The following is a 21,333-nucleotide window of genomic DNA, read 5'->3' on the forward strand; positions in this document are numbered from 1 at the left end:
CACCACTTAGTTTTAGTTGTTAAAGGAGATAGCATGTAAAAAAAATATCCGTGAAAAAATTCACGAAGTTCCTTTTTATTCTCATATTTAAACGTACAGAGTAATAAAGGGTTCTGTCGTTTTGAAAACAGCAGCAAAATTATGGGATTAATCATATGAAAACCCTATTTTTTTTAATTAACCGTGTATGGTTGTTTTTTTTTAAATTTTCTTTCACAGACCTGTCCTCCATTCCTTTTTCTTATAGACACACAAACTTTTATTTTTCAGAAGAAGCATGTTTAAAGCTGCAAGGATATTTTTCAAAGCCGTTTTGACAAAGGAGGTGTAATTGAATAGAACCCTTACAGTAATGAAGTGTTGGAATGAACTTCATAATTGCATATGAGCAAAAGACAGTAAATAGTTGTCAGTATATGTACCGGGTACACATTTCTAAGCTTTTGATCAGTACAAATGTGCTATATTTAAAATACCGTCCAAAATAACACGCAATTACAAATTGTGGCAAGATGAGCGTTCTGACATCCAACAACCGGGATATCTTTCAGAGGCGTTTTGACACATAAATAGGCATTCCATAGCCCTTACTGAAATTAAATGTGGCTAGGGGTCTGCCAATTTGAGTCATGCAAAGAAAAGGAAAATATTTCTTAATATGTAGGGTACATTTTCGTCTAAAGTCACACAAAATTGCAAATTGTGGAAAAATTAGCATTCGTGTTTCCTAAAAACGGGATATATTTGAGAGGCGTTTTGACACACAAATAACCATTCCACATGGCCATTACTGAAATTAAGTGTTGCTAGCAGTCTGGCAATTTCAGTCACGCAAAGAAAACGAAACTACATGTATTCCCTTACATGTAGGGGACGTTTTTGTCCGAAGTAATATACGATTATAATTTGTCTAAAATGTATATCGTTACTATTCTGAAATAGCCATTGTATACTGCCTCAGGCTTGCTAAACATAATTAGAATCGGGGGTTGAAGCAATAAAAGCGTGATATGTTAATTACATTTTTGGTAAACCTTTCCTCAAATCAAGTCACAACAATGGAATAGTTTCTGTTGAATACCCTAGATTTTGAATAGCCTAGAGCATGTCTCCTAAATAAAAGAAATGAAACTAACCTATAAGTGATGAAATCAGATTGAATATAAAACCTTTCCCTGCAATGGATGTTATTTTTTTTTTCAATTTCATCGTGGAAAATGCTGCTTGTTCGAGAAATTAAAAAATTCGTTCAGTTTATCGTGGAACAGAGTACCACAAAGTGGAAAAATTACTGCCTCTCTTCCTGCGTGGATTTTTGTTTCTCGGGTAGTCTTGGCGCAAGACGTCAGTGATCGATGGTTGTTTTATTTCTGTTGAAGAGCGCCCTCGCACAACTAGTTTTTACTTACTCTCCATAACGCACAGTCTAATTATAAGTCGTTAGGAGGCGCACTATGCACGGTGTCCGCTGTCAAGCATTAACGTCTTGAAACCAAGACTAAATCTCGGGCTGAATCGCTGGTAGTCTAGTCCCACGCAAGTGTGTCACGGATCCGAGAACTTCAGCCTGGCCAGAACCGGCGGGAATCACTCGATTGGGAATTCAGTGAAACAGAATGACCACCACTACCAGCGTTCTCCTCTCTCGATGTGAAAGTTTAAGAAGAATTTTACAGAAGAGTGTGCAACCAGTTTATATGAATAATGTGAAAAGACTTTACAGAGGTGGGTTTCAATGTCGTCAGGTCATGTCATCAGTCGGCGCAAGCACCAAAGATCGTATAGCACCGCAAAGCGGCGGCGCTATACGATCTTTGGCAAGTACCCCAGAACGGTAGGGTCCGACGTCCGCTCCGCTCCCACAACCGGGGGTACCTTTTCTTACCATCACTTATGTTGCTGTCTGAGGCCACACTATGAGGCCGACACAGTTGTGCGCATATTATCACGGCAGCCCCCACTTTGTCAATAACACATGAAGTATAGTGCATAAAAATAAAATATCCCCAACATGCCCTATTCTTCCATACCTGCGGCATGCTCAACTACATTTACCAAACACCTCAAATGATTCGTCGGCAAGGGTTTCAGAAATTAGTGCTTAAAAATTGCAAAATAGTTTGGGGGAAGGAGGTGCATGAGTATAATCATTGAAGTTTTGCCATTTTGGTAGAAAATTTAGAAATGTTTATTCTGTGGAAAAAACCCAAGACACAAAGAGAAATCCTGCCGTAAAAGGAGTTCAATGATCCATAGGGGGTTAGGGTTTAATGCATGTAGATCACCTGGCTTAGTGGATTGTGGGGGGGGGGGGTAGTTGTCTTGTACCACTCAAAGCAGTATTATTTGTGAAGTAATTGCTGATTTATTGTTAAATCTACCGGGTTCTTTATAGTTGCATTTTGGGGGTCATTTATTTGTATTGAGCAGTGCAGTTCCACTTTTACATGTTTTATGATGGAATTATGGAACTAGTTTCATGCACCTGTCTTTTTGCTTGGATGTTAACAAGTGTACAAACTCTAAACATAGAGTAATTGTTAGGTGTAACTTTACATGCTCTCTCAACTCCTTACTCCTTATTCTACTCCGCACTCTGTTTACTTTGCCAGAGAGGAAACGTTTCTATCAAAATGTCAGTATCAGTCATTCAGGGAGATACTTTGAGGTCAACTTGGACCGGAGGAAGGTCAAAACACCCGCTGGCCAACTCCTCACCGTTCCCAACGAGCCGTTAGCTATTGCCGTAGCAACCGAATGGGATAACCAAGGAGTTGAAATAAAGCAGCACACAATGCACTTGGTAAAAAAAAGAAAGTCTGAATAATTTGACTGAAGGGGAATGTTGGCCATCTTCTTTAGTCTTAATATTGGCACAAGTAGTATTTTGGTTTGGTAATTTTCATTTTTTGTTTTGCTACGATGCAATGATATGCAGCATTTTTCCTCATCAGTTAGTTGATATGTTAGTGATGTAAGTTATAAAAATTGATAAATTACTTTGAAGTTAATGTAGATTTTTCTCTTCAGATGAATGTGATATTGTTTTGGATGATTCCTATTTCATTTGCCTTTTTTTTTTAATTTGACCAATCAGTATTGCTGTTCCATCTTCAGTTAATTAGCTTTATTGTTTATTGTGTCTTTCTCATATCCAGACTACATTATGTAACACAGCCATTGACAACCCCTCTGGTAGGAACAAAGAGCAGGTTGTTAGAGCCATCCTTCACTTCCTGGACACAGACACAATATGGTGAGGATGTTGCAAGTGTAGTACTAATCCCCACTGTGTATTGGGTGATCTTAATCCCAACTAGAATGTTACAGTTGGGCCGGCCCAACTACCAGCATGTACCATATGCATACATGGACATGTTTATGCATCAAAATCTGCTCATCAACCCTAACCCTACACCCTACATAATACTACAAATTACTACTTGTAGTAAAATGTAGTATTCAGCCCTGTCGCTTGTAAGAGGACATGACCCTATTGTTCTCTGAAGCCATAAGATACAATAGATAAGACAATGTACCATACAGTGCTGTGGCACTATGAATGCATGGCTTTATTGTTCTCTGTGCGAGTAACAATGGAAGGCACCTAGCCAGAAGTAGTAATTTGTAGCGCTAAGTCCTTCGGGCTCAGGCTATTACTTAGTATTGTGTAGTAGAGAGTTCTGTAAGCCAAACAATATGCTTGGCAGTTAGGGTTAATCAGGTTGACGTATAGAGTAATGATCTGTTAGCCCTAAAAATTAATTCACTGTGAATCTAACAGCTACAGACTGAGAGACCCACCAGAGCTGGTTGCCCTCCAGACCAATGAGTGGGATCCACTCCTGGAATGGATCAACGCCAGGTACAAGGTTGAGGTGTCCTCGTCAACCTCCATCGCAGGGCCTCAGATACCGGAAGCGACCAAGGAGACGTTGAGACATCACCTGGAGACGCACTCAGATTGGGCACTTATAGGTAGGCTTGCAGCTCCCGAAAAGAGTTTGTACTGAACAACGTACCGCCATGCTTGACCAAAGGCTATCGCCTTTTTTTTAAATTGAAAATTTAACCGTATTTACCAAATCAAAACCATAACCTAGTTGCATAGTGGCAACATGGAATTTCTTTCAAGTCTGTAGATTTAAGAAATTTCTAACCTCTGTAAATTTTAAGCGTAGGCTATTTCATATCCTTAGAATTATAGAAATTATATGTATACCATACTACTCTACTCATCACGATTGTCAAACCAGAAAGACAAACTGAGCAGGTGCTTAAATAATAATGCCAAAGATAAACAAAGAAGTTGACTGGAGTGTGATCGAACCTCGAACCTCTGGAAAGCTATCCCAGTGCTCTATTGAGTGAACTATCCAGCTGTGTGTTTTGCGATCCCTGCCATTTGCTGACATTTGCTGACAAGTACCAGTCACAGGCCGTGACATGAACAGTCAATAACCACTCCCATTGTTATGAAAGCAGCAATATTTAATGTGCAGAGTTGCAAACCAGAGAATAAACGTACAGGGGAAACACAGGAGCTGAGCAGGTGATAGTGCAGTGGCTACCAAGATGAAAAAAGAAACATGGGGGTGGTTTAAACTTTGTACCTGCAGCCTCCTGGGCACTTTATTTCTTGACCAAAGCCAAACGAGCACCTTTCACTTGCTGTTCAGGGTATGAAAATGTGGTGAGTTCCCTGAAGTCCCTGGTGCTGACCTTTGCCCTGATGGACAGGAGGCTGAGTGTGGAAGAAGCCGTCAAACTGTCACTACTGGAGACAGAGTTCCAGGTGAGGTGTCAATCATATGGATTGGATTGTAAATCTTAATGGCTATTTCTGTCAGTGCATATGTTAACGCCTGTATATTCTGCAGTTGAAATGCAGTGGTGACTTTGAACAGCCGCTTGCTGCAACATTCAGTACTTGACAGGGCAAACAGGGCAAACTGGAATGGTACATTTCGAAGTGGATTGTGGAACTAGCGATTCCATAAGCGTTTTTCAAAATGGCCATTTTTCCAATGGGGAAACTGAAAGATTGAAGCTATTTTTGCTCATTCAGTTGTCTTGTTGGGTTACGTCAATTGCACCAATTCAGATGCGAATTATGCTATTTCTGTGCTTGTGCTCATATGAATATGCAAAAAGGCATTGACAACTTGATAGGAAAGAACCTTCCTTCAAACTTGAAAACTCAAAGACTTTCAAATCCAACAGGAGATTTAGGAGGCATTTGCATTATTTTTTAAGTGGAACCTCCTTGTACTCTCATTATGCTTTGGGGTTAGTGCCAGGGGTGTAGCCTCAGGGGTTTTGGGGGGCACATGTCCCCCCCCCACAAATTCCCGGTGCCCCCCCCCCAAGATGCTGCTTCCCCCTTGTGCCCCCAATTAGCAAAATCCTAGCTATGCCACTAGTTATTGCCCCATAAGTGTTCAGCATGTGCCCGTGGTTTCCTGCAAAGTGGGTTATTTTAATACAAGAGCCAATCATGAAGGTTCCTAAGCGAAATTCTCATAGTTACGGTCAATGCGCTTCTGAACTTTTTTCTTTTCCACTTTCAGATTGCAAGATGGGGTAGTGTGGAATGGGCGCATGACACAGAAAATGCAGATCTGAAAGCACGTGTTGCTGCAGCCGCACTCTTCACGCAGTTGGTCTCAGGGTCGCACGAGGTCAAACAAAAACAACCCGTTCAGTATTAACCGAGGAATGTCGCACCATAAGCAGTGCTTGACACAGTTTTCGTTTCAGCCAAGCATGCATGGAACAGAACAAAGACCTCAGTGGAACGTTGTGAAAGTCACAAAAATGTGGTATGTGCACTAAGTGGGCTTTGCCAGACTTCTTTAGAATGATTGATTGAGACTGGACTCTCTCTTCACTGATAGCAACTGGACTCTCTTTGCCGATTGCGACTGGACTCTCTCTTTGCTGATAATGGATATAATCCAACAATGAAGATGTATGGATGGCAGTTGCATCTCAGTGGTCCTTCTGTGCTACCCACAGGATTGGATCCATCTAGGCCACATGAATGAAGCAAATCGGACTGGTTCCTAAGCTGTGATAAGTTTTTTTAATGAAGTGACATGTACCCCGGTACCACTCACCCAACTTTTTCAAATGGCCTCCACCCAGTTTCTCGTTTTTAACATTTTACCACCTGTAACCTTTGCAGAATCAAAAACAGGCTTTCTGAGGTGCTAACCATAGTTCAACTAAATCCCATCAAATGCACAGTGGGTGGCAATGGACTAATCTAGGCCACAGTTTGGGCACATCTCACCAAGGATGGTCTTGTCACTGGTCAATATTAACAACTTATTTAATAGTACAGAGCAGGGAGCCAGGACTTCATGTGGCTGTGATGGGCATCTGACTCAGTTTGGTTAGGGATGCTTCAACTTTAACATTAGCAAGCAGGATATTTCACAAATCAACTTACTAATATTCCGTCACATTGCTTTGATGGGAAAAGGTTTAGCAGGGAAGTGGTCATCATTACCCATGCAATGACTATTTGGCAGCTTCTCTTCGCATTAATAAAAAATTTGTCTTTTTGGAAGTTCGGTTCCACTGCAAGAATGCTCACAGTAAAAAAAAAATGCGTCAATGAGGGCGGCAAACAAATCTAATGATTTGATGATGTCATAATGCGGCTCTCGTCTCCCAGAGTTTCTTGACCTTGCGGCCATAACAGAGGGCTTCATTTCACAAGAACAGAGAAAAAAAAAAAACGAGTAAAGTTAGATGTCATCCTTGGCCAATGACCACTGCCATCTGCCTGAAATTCATCAGGACCTTACTCCGGTTCAAATTGGGACAGTTCAATTCTATCATATGATCCAGTGTTGACATCACCTCGACTTGTCTGATCTTCATTGTTGATGTAAAAGCAATTCCAAGTCCCTCTCAATGTCTGACCTCTTTCAATTTACAGTTAGGTTAAAGCAAGCACAGCGCTCATGCACGTGGGCGTGTTCACCCCAAAATAATGAAAGTCGTGTAATTGCAGAGCCTTAGTGTGACTCATCAGAACAGGCCTCTGTGAGATGCTCCCGAGGACTTTTGTTTTCAGTTTGCCTGATATGAAGGAGAGCTTCAACTCACACTTTTGACGTCAGCAGCAATCTTTAGGCAGTTTTTACATCATAGACTGTTTTAAATGTAACAAAATTTCAAAAAAGTGAGATTATGAATTACCAGTGTTTCTGATCTTTAAATCAACCCAGCCAACTGAGAAACTGCAAAGAGTATGACTTTGCGCAGGATCTGCATTCATCATGGACAGCAACTCTGATGTTGGAAATGTACAAAACAGCAGCAGTACACGCAAAACTGTGAATTAAATTCAGATTTTTATGGCTGCTCTTTACTTTTTTGAAGCAAAACATGTTTATTGACATAAAAGCATGAAGGAATTTACAGGACGGAATTTGGAAAGCCACTGGACGGCATGCTGGTTTTTTTTTAGAAGGACTTGTAAAATATACACAACTTTCATCTGATTGACACTATACACATATATATACAGTTTTATCCCAAACTTACTTGGTGTTTTTAAGTGTAATTTTGTAAGGACAGGTGTGAAATAAATGATCGATTTCCCTGTCTGGAAGCCTTGTACTTGTAATTAGCAAAATGTTGTGCCTGAAATTCAAATAGCGAATCAGGCTGATCAATGGACATGTCCATACACTTGCCACCAGATTAGGTCCTGTCTGAACTGCACAAACCTCAAAGTGGCATTTAGTGTTTGGGGCCTGTGGATAGTGTTTTTGAGTAGACCAATACCAGAATTCCCACACCGAGATCACTTTCCCTTTCAAAGTAAGTAAACTTAAGTCTGGACTTTGTCTCCTCATAAGGTACTCGTCAATCAAAATTCATAGATGGATAGCCACCTCCCTAATTTCAGATCAGATCTCTCAAACTAATGAAATTGGTGCATTGTAGTTGGCTTATTGAAGCGTCAACCATCTTAAAATCTGTGCTAAACCCACAAAATCATTCTTACAATTTTACAATCAGTGTTAATGACAATGACTGAGGTACATTTTAGATTAACCTCAGTCATCAAAGAATTTCTCAAGTTTTCGGCCACATGCAAAAATACTTTCCAAGCACTACAAAGAAGTCTGATACATTCCCGTTCCAACATGTGCATAAAGAAAATGGATTCATAGGAATACAATTTATAATGGCCATCTGGAAAATGTGGCACAACATTTCTGAGATGAAATTGGAGAGGTCTTCCTAAATCATCTATATTTCAGTTGAACTGTATCCCTAGATCAACCTTTCCCTGGGATGAAGCTATAATACCCTTCTCATGTGACAGCCACTCTACAGCGTCTGCCGTTAGAGTGCAACATTTTTTTAACCTAGCTCTTGAGCTTTGCCATGATGAACCTCAATATGTTCCATGAGGTGACAACTTTAAGTGCCCCATGAATATGGTGTTCATACAAACTGTTCCTCTGTAAAACAGGGGTTGTCTTGCCATGATCTGCCCGAATCACTTTTTTCAGGGTCTTTAACACATCGCTGCGCGGGTGGACTGCCTCCCTGAGATACATGATGTACCTCACATGCCGGTCTGGAGGTCCAAGTTTTCCAGCTCATCCCTGAGGTGATCGATGAAGTTGTTGATCTCCTTGACGCGGTCCCGGTTGCGGGCGACCTCCTCCTCCTGGTGGATGCGCTCCATCAGAGCGGCCAGCCAGCCGTTGGCTCGCTGGATGATGTCATCCTCTCGGTTGTCGATCTTAAGCATGTGGGTGTCGTGGGAGGCACTGACGGCATTGGTGATGGTGTCTTTGTCTACCAATAGCTGTTACAGAATGGGAGCATGGTTACCAACGGAAGCAGTGCCACTACATGCTAAACCTGCATGGGTGACTGACTATTTCTTGGGTTTTAGGGCTTTTGCATGTCACGGTTGTTTGAAAATGTGACCATGTGTTAAACTTGTCCTACGTGAACTTTTGCACAGATTGTGAGTGCGGGGTTAAGGAGATGAGTTGGCCACAATGCACTGTACTGTCTTTACAATATTTTGTGAACATTGGCCATCACCAATGCCTCGGATGGGATCGTGGGCATGGGTGAGTTGTTTCACGTGGCCTGGGTTATTTAACCGATTAGTACTAGCTACTGCCTTGTGCTGACTTTTTGAGATATTAAGCACTTGAGCCAAATGGGTCGGCAATTAATTTTAGTGAACTCAGCAGTCCTTGATTCTGTAAAATGTCTCGTTTAAGACCAGTATATATGTGATGTGATCTGCGAAAACCATGGTGAGCTTTGTCATTTTAGTGTATATCAACTTCAAATTGATCTGGGCACTGACCTATTTTCAAAAGTTTAATTCGTGATTCTAGACACCCTAGATTCCTATTGTAGACGACCTAGAATCATAAATGGAATATATCTAAAAACGAGTTTGTGTCTATGTTAATTGGAAGTTTATATGCACCCAAATAACAAAGCTCACCATGTGAAGGGTTTTCGCAAATCACATCACACGTACGTATGATCTCAAAACAGTGGAACAAAGGAGCTTTTTGTGGACTTTCTTCTTATTTGCTTCCCTTTGTGAAAACCTGACCACACATCCTGTCCAACCTTTCATGGAAGGCAGAAAGGTTTTGCCGCTACAAGGCCAAAATGCAAAAAAAATTACTCATGGTCATCTCTATGGTCATGAGGTCTACTGTGTAATGGCCTCATCTTCACTGTGATTAGCATCTGCAGTAAATCACCTACCAATCGGAGTTCTTCAGGTATCTCATCGTCCAGCTCATTTTTGACATACTTTTCCAAGGTGATAATGGCAATCTCCAAAACCCTCTCGTGGTGGACATTTTCAAGGTCTCGAATCTGAGATATCGTGCTTCAGAAGTCAAGGGCAATAATCAGACTGATGTGAATACATCTCAGCTGAGGATGTAACAATTGAGGACTGCTATTTTAGTCTTGGCAGAATGTCCATACATCTCAACGGAAAGATTGCAAGAAGAGAATGACATCCAAGCAATCTGAATGAAGGGCAAGGGATGAAGCAGTGAAAGCTGGGGGAGCAAAATGAAGGGACTGAAGAAGAGGGAAACAGCAAAGAGGAAGTGATGGACAGGATGGAGGTTGTGTTGCTACAGTGATGGGTAGGTTTTAGAGGAGGTTGTGATGCCAAGTGATGGACAGGTTGGAGGTTGTGATGCTAAGTGATGGACAGGATGGAGGTTGTGTTGCTACAGTGATGGGTAGGTTTTAGAGGAGGTTGTGATGCCAAGTGATGGACAGGTCGGAGGTTGTGATGCTAAGTGATGGACAGGATGGAGGTTGTGTTGCTACAGTGATGGGTAGGTTTTAGAGGAGGTTGTGATGCCAAGTGATGGACAGGTTGGAGGTTGTGATGCTAAGTGATGGACAGGTTGGAGGTTGTGTTGCTACAGTGATGGGCAGGTTTTAGAGGGAGGTTGTGATGCCAAGCGATGGACAGGTTGGAGGTTGTGATGCTAAGTGATGGACAGGTTGGAGGTTGTGTTGCTACAGTGATGGGTAGGTTTTAGAGGAGGTTGTGATGCCAAGTGATGGACAGGTTTTACAGGAGGTTGTGATGCCAAATGATGGACAGGTTGGAGGTTGTGTTGCTACAGTGATGGGCAGGTTTTAGAGGGAGGTTGTGATGCCAAGTGATGGACAGGTTGGAGGTTGTGATGCTAAGTGATGGACAGGTTGGAGGTTGTGTTGCTACAGTGATGGGTAGGTTTTAGAGGAGGTTGTGATGCCAAGTGATGGACAGGTTTTACAGGAGGTTGTGATGCCAAGTGATGGACAGGTTGGAGGTTGCTAAGTGATGGACAGGTTGGAGGTTGTGTTGCTAAGTGATGGACAGGTTGGAGGTTGTGTTGCTAAGTGATGGACAGGTTGGAGGTTGTGTTACTAAGTGATGGACAGGTTGGAGGTTGTGTTGCTAAGTGATGGACAGGATGGAGGTTGTGTTGCTCCAGTGATGGGTAGGTTTTAGAGGAGGTTGTGTTGCTAAGTGACGGACAGGTTGGAGGTTGTGATGCTAAGTGATGGACAGGTTGGAGGTTGTGTTGCTAAGTGATGGACATGTTGGAGGTTGTGATGCCAAATGATGGACAGGTTGGAGGTTGTGTTGCTACAGTGATGGGCAGGTTTTAGAGGGAGGTTGTGATGCCAAGTGATGGACAGGTTGGAGGTTGTGATGCCAAATGATGGACAGGTTGGAGGTTGTGTTGCTACAGTGATGGGCAGGTTTTAGAGGGAGGTTGTGATGCCAAGTGATGGACAGGTTGGAGGTTGTGATGCTAAGTGATGGACAGGTTGGAGGTTGTGTTGCTACAGTGATGGGTAGGTTTTAGAGGAGGTTGTGATGCCAAGTGATGGACAGGTTTTACAGGAGGTTGTGATGCCAAGTGATGGACAGGTTGGAGGTTGTGTTACTAAGTGATGGACAGGTTGGAGGTTGTGTTGCTAAGTGATGGACAGGTTGGAGGTTGTGTTGCTAAGTGATGGACAGGTTGGAGGTTGTGTTACTAAGTGATGGACAGGTTGGAGGTTGTGTTGCTAAGTGATGGACAGGATGGAGGTTGTGTTGCTCCAGTGATGGGTAGGTTTTAGAGGAGGTTGTGTTGCTAAGTGACGGACAGGTTGGAGGTTGTGAGGCTAAGTGATGGACAGGTTGGAGGTTGTGTTGCTAAGTGATGGACATGTTGGAGGTTGTGATGCTAAGTGATGGACAGGTTGGAGGTTGTGTTGCTAAGTGATGGACAGTGATGGATGGTGATGCTAAGTGATGGACAGGTTGGAGGTTGTGATGCTATGTGATGGACAGTGATGGATGGTGATGCTAAGTGATGGACAGGTTGGAGGTTGTGATGCTAAGTGATGGACAGGTTGGAGGTTGTGATGCTAAGTGATGGACAGGTTGGAGGTTGTGATGCTAAGTGATGGACAGGTTGGAGGGCCGCTAGGGGAAATAAAATGGAGTGTAATTGCACTTGGTAATTGTGCATAGCTGAGTGTTGGATGACAATATTCAGGTACCTTTGATGTGATTTTTTTTCTTTGGGATGAAATTTGAAGAAAACTTGTATGACTGCAAACATGTTTAAGGGCATTGTGACAAACATTTTCTATGGCGTCAAAGTGATTGACAAACAGATTTTTGAAATTCATCTGACATTACTCAATAGTAAACATCTTTAATTATTTCTGAAATTGCGCTATCCAGACATGCATTGAAACCTGGCATATATTCCTCTTATTACAGTACTTTTGAGTGGTTTGACATAAAATGCATGCATTATTCAAGCATGCGAAAAGGATATAATCCCTGAACTTGCTCAACAAATACAGCCACCATGTCTGCCATTGCTCGCTCAAAATCCTTGATTGTGTCCTGTAAAACACACGAACAAAACATTGAAATATACCATCTAGTGGTTCTATGGCTAGCCCAAATTGCCATTTACTCAGAATTCATTATTTTAATGAGGATAACCACCTCTCTTTGCCTTTCTGTTAATTATGAAAGAAACTATCTAGGGAAACTGACTAGGTGCTTATAAATGATTATAAAGATGAACAAAGAAATTGACTGGAGGGGGAGTTGAACCTGCAACCCCCGGAATACCATACCAGTGCTCTACCAACTGAGCTATCCAGCCCTACGTTGGTGGCTGTTCCCATTTGTCAATATCTCTGTTCGGGGGCGCTAGCCAAAAGCCATTAAACCTGAAACACCATGTAACAGGGATCATGCCCCAATTACAAGATACAACCTGGGAAGTGCAGTGGTGAGCAGGGATCACTCGGAGAGGATATGGCTTTTTGAACATATATTACGAAAGACACTATCACAGGCAACAGAGATATTGACAAATGGGAAGAGCCCCCAACGTAGGGTTGGATAGCTCAGTTGGAAGAGCACTGGCACGGTATTCCAGAGGTCGCAGGTTAAAATTCCGTTCCAGTCAATTTCTTTGTTCATCTTTATAAAAATATTAATCATATACAAACTACCAAAAAACCCAATCCCCCAAGATCTTGGCTATCTGACGACCATCTTTTTAAAATTTGGCATCCATGTACATGTACAAACATCCATGAACTTTTAAATTCAATTTGACATGTTGTGGTGATAATTTATTTACACTCTCCCAAGTTAAGCCTGTGCACTGAGCAAAAGTCTGTGGGGTAACAATCAACATTTTTTATCGACAATATGAAAAATGGGCACTTTGCAAGAATATCTTTGACCAATCTTCATAACATTTGCATGACTGCAAGACAGCATCAGAAAAAGTACTGAAGGCTCAGCTTGATTAACCCTCCTATGCTGAAGTCACTCTTTGGGTCACTTGGTACACACCTCAAAGAAGCACAGCTGTGTGGTGTTGTGCACTGCACCAACCTGTAAGAGAGTGACCTTGGGCACTTTTGCATATTTGTGCTGTAAAACTAAAGGAGGTTTAAAGGACTACACTTTGACAATACCAGTCAAACTGTACAGGCCTCACCCCCTGGCTTTTTCAGGTTTATGGCCTGTGGTCTCTTTGTCCAACTTTAACGTCAAAGTCACCCGTCTCTGAAATACCTGGAATCTACCACCATCACCATTCACACCCACCTCTAGCTGGTCGACGAGCTGCAGTTCATAGCCCATTAGGGTGTCCCAGAGTTTGTCCACCTCCCCCTTGAACTCGGCCACCTTGTCCTCCAACATCTTGGGGTCACTCATCAGGGCAAAGTCGGCAAACACCTGTTCAAAGTTCAAGGGGATGAACGGCGGTCAGACTGTGGTAAAGATGCCACTAACCTGTTGGTGACCATGGCTGCCAAAAGTGGTTGGAACTGGATCGTCAATGTGCTCATCAATCTTCGGGCTTCTTTGACTGAATATGAAACACTGGAGGTTTTTAAATGTAACCATATGGTCCAGGCTACAACTTTCTAGATGATTCATTGTCCATTTTAGTAAGTCCCATCTACCATTCTCAAGCTATCAGAGTAGAATTTGGATGTTTGGTCAATAACATTTAATACAATAAAATCTGTCACTGCGTAGCCAAGATCTCAAAGGCAGTATCATCTCTCGCCCATTGTAGTCACATCAACTGTAAGGCAACAAGAAACCGGATGACGATGTAGGGTTAATAACATCAGCACATTGCATGGAGCATGCTTCACAATGGACTACACATTAGTACCTTCTTCTTGTAGCGGTTGAACTCCTGGATCTTAACGATGCCCATGTCTTTGTTCTCCACCTTGGCCTCCTTCACGCAGGTGTAGAACTCTTCCACCTCGCGCTGTCTCTTGGCGTGCTCTGCCAGGCCGTGGTCAAAGACCTGCTTGCAGATGCCTACCATCTTCTCCTTGAAGGTGTTGGAGGGAGTTAAGGGAGGCTAAGCATCCACTTGGAAAGGGATGAACAGGGAAAGGAAGGACTCGTGTGACAGAAAAGAATGCTTTGGCTGTGCAATTCTGCTTCATCAATGTTGCCAAATGATGTTTATTTTGCCTGAGGTTAAACAGACTGAGTGGTTTTAGAAGATGAGTAAGTTGGGCTGAGTTGGGTTGGGTCAGGTTAGGTTGGGTTGTGTGGGTGGGTTGGGCTGAGTTGGGCTGAGTTGGGTTGTTTGAGTGGTTTGGTTGGGTTGTATTGGGTTGAGGTGGGTTGTGTGGGTGGTTTGGTTAGGATTGTTTGGCTTTGCTAGGTTTGGGTAGGTTTCATAGTTAGAGTTAGGTTGGAGGTGCCTAATTTGACTTGTAATTTTCTTCTATGACTTGCCAAAATTGAGGACAACCTCTCTCAGTAGTAAACAAATTTCCTCCAAGTGTTTCACCTGACAATTGTGTCTTCTGAAATTATCTCCTTTGAAAATTTAAGGAAGAGCTAATGCAGACAAAGGATATACAACAAGGAGTTCATCAACACCGGGCAGGGCAGCCAGCTTAGGTGCCTCAGGGTCATCGTGGAACATGCTGTCAAAGAGATGGGGGCCATCAAGGTTCTCAACATAGGCATCCTGCAGTACAAACGATGATTAAGCACTGGGCAGTGATTAAGAGTAAGAGGCAAAGAGTTGTTCACTTTTCCTCCTCTGTACATGGGCAGGCTGATCACGTCAGCGCCTCTGCTTTGTAGCGTCCCTAAAAACCACAAGCACTCTTCTGAATGGAAATGGTTCACTTAGTTTTGTATACAATGGTGCAGAGGCGCTATTCCATGCATGCGCTCCTGGTGATGACTCCAACCATGCCCACCGGGGAAAGACTAAGAATCTTGTCCGTCTGTGTCAAACTGCATTCTTGGGAAGTAAACAATGGATAAAATACTCCCTCTGCTGACTTAAATAATGGAACAGTGGAGAGACAATGTTTGAGAATTTCTTTTCAGTTTTTCCCTCCCTCTTCATATCAGTGTTGCCAAGTTGAACTTAAGACACAAATTAACCTATACTCCTAAGACGTCTTTATAGGGGAGTCCTCGAGTCTCCAGAATTCCCCCAAATTGTACAGGAAACACCAACATATTCTTTGTACTCAGACTTCTAGACTTCTGAGTACCAAACATAGGTGGTTAAACAGTGGCCGAGTTCCACCTTCTGAAATCTTGCTACATATTCCATAACCTCCGGACAGATTTTAGAAGCATCAGAACAGGTTATTCTTACATCAGAGGTTTTATTCATCACCAGCGTTGTCGTTGAGACTACTTAAGACCTTCACAAGACCAACAGAAGACCTCCAGTCTGAATTCAAGTCACAAGCTATTCAAATAAACTGCAACAAAACCATTCCTTTATCATTGTTCACACTGTCACTTGTAACTGGTCTCGTGCATGGTCTTGTGACTGGTCTTGTGTCTGGTCTTGTGATGATCTCAACTATAAAACTATTCATCACGGACCTTCTGTCTGGAGAATTCTTTATTCCGCTCTTCCTGCTCGATGCGTTTGCTTTCCAAGGCCGTTTCGTCCGCTACAAGTTCCTCGATGGCGTATCGGTACTGCTCCATTGCAGCTGCCCTCTGCACATTGCAAGCACAGATTCACAAACTGATTAATATAATAATGCAGATTCCAATGAGCCAGTTTGGTATTCCAACAGCGCATGCCCTAAAGGAAGACCGTAAAAGGTCATTTGGGTCGACGCTTTGCACAGACTTTTTTTTATCCTGACAGTCCTCAATCCTCCAAAGATGAAAGACTGGGGACTGCTAGGTTAATGTCTGGGCTTGGACTGCGTAATAAAAATTTCAGGTGGATCGATGTGTGGTGGCTCAAGCGATATTTCACAGGTTACAAGGGAGGAATTGAAACATTCTGTTTCCTGCATTTGTGAGGATCGTCCCAGATTGTATGTCTTTTTGTGAGACAGGTTCAAACCCATATGAGTCTTTACTGCAACTCAGCTGTAAAAAAGTTTTTGACTGTTTGAGTAAATTTTTACGATGCTTTAACATGAAGGAGCATCCCCATCAAAACAAAATGGATGTATCTAGCGATTCATCGGAATACGATCTCAGTAAGAGATGCAGTGAAAACATCCCCAAAGAGAGATTGCATGATACAGTCATAAACAGTGTAGTTGCCGTATACATGAGCTAGCACTTACCGTATTTTGATCAATTAATCTAAAGTCCAGGTAGACTAACGTTGGGACATGAGCCACCACATAGGGCTTGTAGTTCTCATCCTCACAGAAAGGATTCCCGCCCAAGTTCAGTGTCTGAAGATTCTTGAACTTTCTCAGATATACCAGCTGTAAAGATAGACACATTGACAATTACAGTACTGGAATTTCTAAAGCCTAACAATTCTGAATTCATAGACATTAACTAAATATCTATTTTTACATTTTGTCAAACATTTTTGGCATATTTTTAAGTTATACTTTTTATGGAGGAAATATCACACAGCACTGAACTTACAGCGTGTTTCAGAATATTGGGTACGATTGATGGATCTGTACAATAGCTCAATTGTGCTTTGCTACCGCTTAATCCTGTACAAAATGTTTCAATCCCACCGCCAGCAGTCAATCACTTTTCTTATCAACTCACAGCTGTGGAAGACGTAAAGATGGAGATTTCGTCCAGGACTGACCAACAGCGCAGACAGACCAAGTGATGGTGAACATCCACCTATCATGCCCAAGAAAACTACCCTAGTGACGGGGAAACCCAGTATTAAACTGACATCTCCCCGACGCCGAAATTCCATCCGAAGAAATCACCTACATTTTCCAGAGTGTTGAGATTGTTATTGCCGATGGAGAAGACGTGTAACTTGGTCAGCTTGTCCATGTTCTCCAGTGTTGTGATTCTGTTGTTGTAGAGGGTCAAGTCTTCCAGGTTGGTCAAGCTGTCCAGGCCTTCAATCACCTCAATGTTGTTGAAGGACAGATCTGCACAAAATACCAGGCCACTATTATTGCAATCTTCTGGTTTTCTTCATCGCTGACAGGTGTGTTTGTATTCTGGACTTAATTTCAAGGAGCCGCTATGCACAGACATCTGCTGAGCCTGGACAATATTTAATGGCCGAAAGAGGTTGCCAGTTAAAATATTACTTGGTGTGTATCGTACGGTGACTGGTTCCTGGCTGATTTTTGCTTCAGAAAACAATTTGCTGAGAATTGTTTTGTTCCACAAGACCGTGTTCTTCAATTTTCCCATACACACATCAGAGCCTGAACTTATTTTCTGACCACCTTTGATATTTGACCAAATGTGGTCTGACAAAATATCTGAAGGAAACGTAACTTAGGTATAACACCCATACACAAAATCTTCACTATGTTTTTGCTTTGGTTTTTGTGCATTTGATATTCAAACTGTGAGTGTGTTCTCACATGACCCTCTCCTACCAACAACTGGAAATGGCAGAAAGAAACCGATCCTGCTAGTATGGTTTGTCCAACCACTCGTTAGGCCTGATTTCACACACCGCACACGATGAAAGTCACAGAGATTCTTTATGTTTCGATGAATGAAACAGAAGGGAGGGTAATGAAATTGGGTAAGGCGACAGCTCCTTGTTTCTTGTACAGACATGAGCAACTTGCTTGATGCACCCTCACCTAACCACACCAGGTTCCTCAGTGTATTCAGACCCTCTATCCTCTCAATGATGTTGTTGTCCAGCTGCAATTTCACAAGGTTCTTGAACTGCCACAGGTTGTCGACCTTCAGTATGTCTGTTGGGTGGACAATTTGATCGCAAGTCAGGTAAACTTCCCTGTTAGCCACAGCATTGCATATAACATTGAGTCTATATGTGTGGGTTATAAAGCTACATACATGACTTGCTACCCGTTCTACCGAGATCCAAGTAAAAGTAGAAGGTTTGCGGTAGCACCAAGTGAAGTATATGTACTTCTTAAGTATGTACATATGGTTCTGAAAAGAACCGAAGAATCAGAACCTCACATACAAAAGATATGTTCCACATGGCGCAACCACAAATCTTAAACTTGCAACTTTCACTAGGAAAGCTTCAAATATCATCTACAATCCAAGTACATTAAACTGAATTTAATTTATGATGATGAAATAAATACCCTGAAACATCTATGCAAGGGTTCTTGGTTTTAATTCAAGTTCTAGCTGTGTACCAAATTGGAGGAAACTCGGTCGCAAGTATCATTAAAAGTTTTAAAAAGAAGGGTTTATTCCTGGAGGCATTAAATGAGCTACTCAGTGTCGGCCACAGGCCAAAGTTTAAAAAGTGGACATCTAAATAGCTCAAATAAAGACCAGGTGTTGTAAAAGATACAAATGAAACGCTGTAATGTTTAGAGGCGAGGGGATCTGAAAGGACATATGATGATCACAACTCAGTTGGAAAACAGCTGAATTATTGCTCAGATAGTTTGTGAAATGTATTGGCAGAAGCCAAAAATAATCCTCAAGGGCTCCATAATTGTGCAGCAAGGCGAGTTAGATGACAGCGCAGGACTGAACAGAAGGTTGTCAGTGTTGTCTTGATATTTCTTAATCACACACAGCACATCTCTACACGGGAAAAATGGAAGCACCTCGGAGGGGCGAGGAGAATAACAGATCAATTTGACATTTTATACCCCTGCCCCCCCCCATGTGCCTTACTTTTGAAGTCCAATCGCAGCTGTGTGACATCAGTGAAGTCAATTCCTTCCTGCTTGGCAATGCGTCCTGCCTCATCCTTGGGACCTTGCTCTTCAACGGCCTTCTGCAGCATGTCCTCATCGACCACAGCTGGTTCCACTGTGTCATACAGACGACTCATGACGGAGGATGGAGTATTGAACTGCTCTAAAACATGTAGAAGATTAGGCCTGCTGTTAACTGCACTTTGATCTTAAGAAAGTTACACACTCTAAGATGTGACTCATTAAAGATTTCTGGCAAGCTTGACCCACAACATACAGCAATTGACTAATCATGCAGATCTACCAATCGGGGTTCAGACAACTCGACCGTTTGCCAGCTGGACTTGGGTCAACTTGACCATTGAGACAACTCAACTGCGGTGTTCTATCTAGGACTATTTTCGTGCCGGGTAAATTTTTGGATTGCGAAGCACAGCCAGTGCAGTAAACGGAGCTCTCGTGGTTCATAGCAAGACTGGATTTGCGCCCTCTATTGATACTGCTCTTCGGCTGGTCTTGAGCCAAGACTGCAAACATGTGCACGCTGCCTCAGGGGAGGCTACATTATATCCCACAATTTCACATTCGGGTCTCATAACAATGCTAGCTAGACATTCTAAATGCTTTCTGATGCTTGAAATAAGATCGAATTGGTACACTTTCAGTAATATTTCAGTTCATTTCTTGGAAAATCCGCACTGGGCGGCACAGCCAATTTGAATCCCAGAGCCAGGCGGAAATTTGCAGTGCCGGGTGCTGCTGCCCGGCGCCGCCCACCGTGGCTAGAGCACTGCTCAACTGTTAAGACAACTCGACTGTGTATGTGTCAAAAAGAGAGACAAGTTGACCATTAACCCTTCTTCTGTTTTAACCATCAAAAACAGTCAAAAATGCCTTCCAATTGATTTTCCCCAGTACACAGACACATATGGGAAATTTGACTGATTTTGAATGATATGACAACTGTGTCAAGAATGCATCTTAGCATAGGAGGGTTAAGAACTATGGTTGACACAAGTTGTCCCTTGACACGAGTTGTCCGCTCAGCCAAATTGTCTGTTGAGTGAAACATGTTAAATTGAAACTGTTTTAACTACATGTAGCACTATTACTGGCCTCATTTATAGGCCTACACGCTTTTGAAACTTTGTGCATTGTCATAATATGTAGTCCGAGATGAAAACCAAGCTGGTGTCGAGAAATTGGGCAAATGTTAGACTGAGCAGGGCAGTACGAGAGAGGGGAGGATGCCGTTCCACCATGCTGTCTGTCAGCCCTGTGAAAGCTTTGCCACTCCCCGCTATGTCTAAGTGTAGAGTTGCAACGTCATGCAACGCACACAATGGCAATGCCAAACAATTTGAATGGGTAAAAATACCTTGCACCCAAGAAAACAAAATACATATATGTAGACACTTCATGCGGTGGAGTCAAAGTTGACTTGTCTTAACGCCGTTTTAACGGACGACTTGGCAGACGGTCAAGTTGTCCCACTGGGCGAGTTGTCTCAATGATCGAGTTGTCCGTTATCCAACCAATCCTACCCAACACAGAAATTATACTGGGCCTGGGCAGGTGAAACATTCAGGGTTAGCCTATGACTATGTGCAAAACGTTAGCCTAGATCTAGCTCAGGTGGACTATAATTAGTAGCTCCGTGACCATAAATCTCTCATTGTTACTCATCCTGTGTTTGAGTGACGCCCAACGTACCAACTACTAGAACTAGTCATGAACTACTGAACTAGCTTGGGCATATTGTTTTTTGGGCTAAATTTATCTCAGCTGAACCTGTCGTAAATCATACTTAATTTGCTAGTCTGCTGGATAGGCTAGCTGGAATTCTGCATAATCAGAGTCTGCTTTGGCAAAGCTGAAAAAGCAATGTAGGGCCCGGGCCCTAGGCCTGTTAATTCATCCAGCACATGAAACTGAACAAAATGCGGCTCTGTGAAGCCATTGAGAAATCCAGAGCATTCAAACAATATTTAACAAATTCTTCCACCAAAATTACCTGCAAAAGTGCGAAAATGTGGCTTCACCAGCAGCACGTTTGTCAGTTCATTCAAGATTTGCACGGAAATCAGTTGTCAAGGAACACTACCCATAATTCCAATCTCAAGGCAATCCCGTATGTAAATTAGTCTTAATATA

General features: G+C 42.5%; 2 protein-coding genes across 3 annotated transcripts; one reads left to right on the forward strand and one right to left on the reverse strand.

The window, feature by feature from the left end:
• The first annotated feature begins 1,534 nt into the window (after positions 1-1,534).
• On the forward strand, positions 1,535-7,627 carry atpaf2 (ATP synthase mitochondrial F1 complex assembly factor 2). Its single transcript, XM_087138890.1, has 6 exons — positions 1,535-1,725; positions 2,613-2,803; positions 3,159-3,256; positions 3,785-3,978; positions 4,680-4,795; positions 5,571-7,627. Exons 1-6 carry the CDS (start codon positions 1,617-1,619, stop codon positions 5,709-5,711), a joined length of 849 nt encoding a protein of 282 aa, XP_086995016.1. The 5' UTR covers positions 1,535-1,616; the 3' UTR covers positions 5,712-7,627.
• drc3 (dynein regulatory complex subunit 3) lies at positions 7,381-21,332 on the reverse strand. 2 transcript variants are annotated; one of them, XM_022236617.2, is made up of 12 exons: positions 21,194-21,332; positions 19,157-19,337; positions 18,130-18,246; positions 17,288-17,454; positions 16,663-16,809; positions 15,956-16,075; positions 14,959-15,071; positions 14,250-14,424; positions 13,670-13,801; positions 12,369-12,439; positions 9,778-9,901; positions 7,381-8,842 (listed from the first exon to the last, which is right to left on the reverse strand). In XM_022236617.2, exons 2-12 carry the CDS (start codon positions 19,314-19,316, stop codon positions 8,597-8,599), a joined length of 1,572 nt encoding a protein of 523 aa, XP_022092309.2. In that variant the 5' UTR covers positions 19,317-19,337; positions 21,194-21,332; the 3' UTR covers positions 7,381-8,596. The 2 variants fall into 2 exon arrangements, with proteins under 2 accessions (XP_022092309.2, XP_022092308.2); XM_022236616.2 differs by having other exon boundaries at positions 19,157-19,342; positions 21,194-21,306.
• Between the last annotated feature and the right edge of the window lies 1 nt (position 21,333).

This window comes from Acanthaster planci, linkage group LG07, assembly GCF_054643075.1.
Source record: "Acanthaster planci isolate LZ-2023a linkage group LG07, COTS_SCS, whole genome shotgun sequence".
In the NCBI taxonomy this organism is placed as follows: Eukaryota; Metazoa; Echinodermata; class Asteroidea; order Valvatida; family Acanthasteridae; genus Acanthaster; species Acanthaster planci.

Coding starts and splice junctions, on each gene's coding strand:
- atpaf2 (XM_087138890.1), top strand. CDS start 1,617: ATGACCACCACTACCAGCGTTCTCCTCTCTCGATGTGAAAGTTTAAGA. Junction 1,726..2,612: donor TGTGAAAAGACTTTACAGAG/GTGGGTTTCAAT, acceptor TTACTTTGCCAG/AGAGGAAACGTTTCTATCAA. Junction 3,979..4,679: donor CTCAGATTGGGCACTTATAG/GTAGGCTTGCAG, acceptor CTTGCTGTTCAG/GGTATGAAAATGTGGTGAGT.
- drc3 (XM_022236617.2), bottom strand. CDS start 19,316: ATGAGTCGTCTGTATGACACAGTGGAACCAGCTGTGGTCGATGAGGAC. Junction 16,076..16,662: donor GATTAATTGATCAAAATACG/GTAAGTGCTAGC, acceptor TGCAATGTGCAG/AGGGCAGCTGCAATGGAGCA. Junction 15,072..15,955: donor AAGAATTCTCCAGACAGAAG/GTCCGTGATGAA, acceptor TTTGTACTGCAG/GATGCCTATGTTGAGAACCT.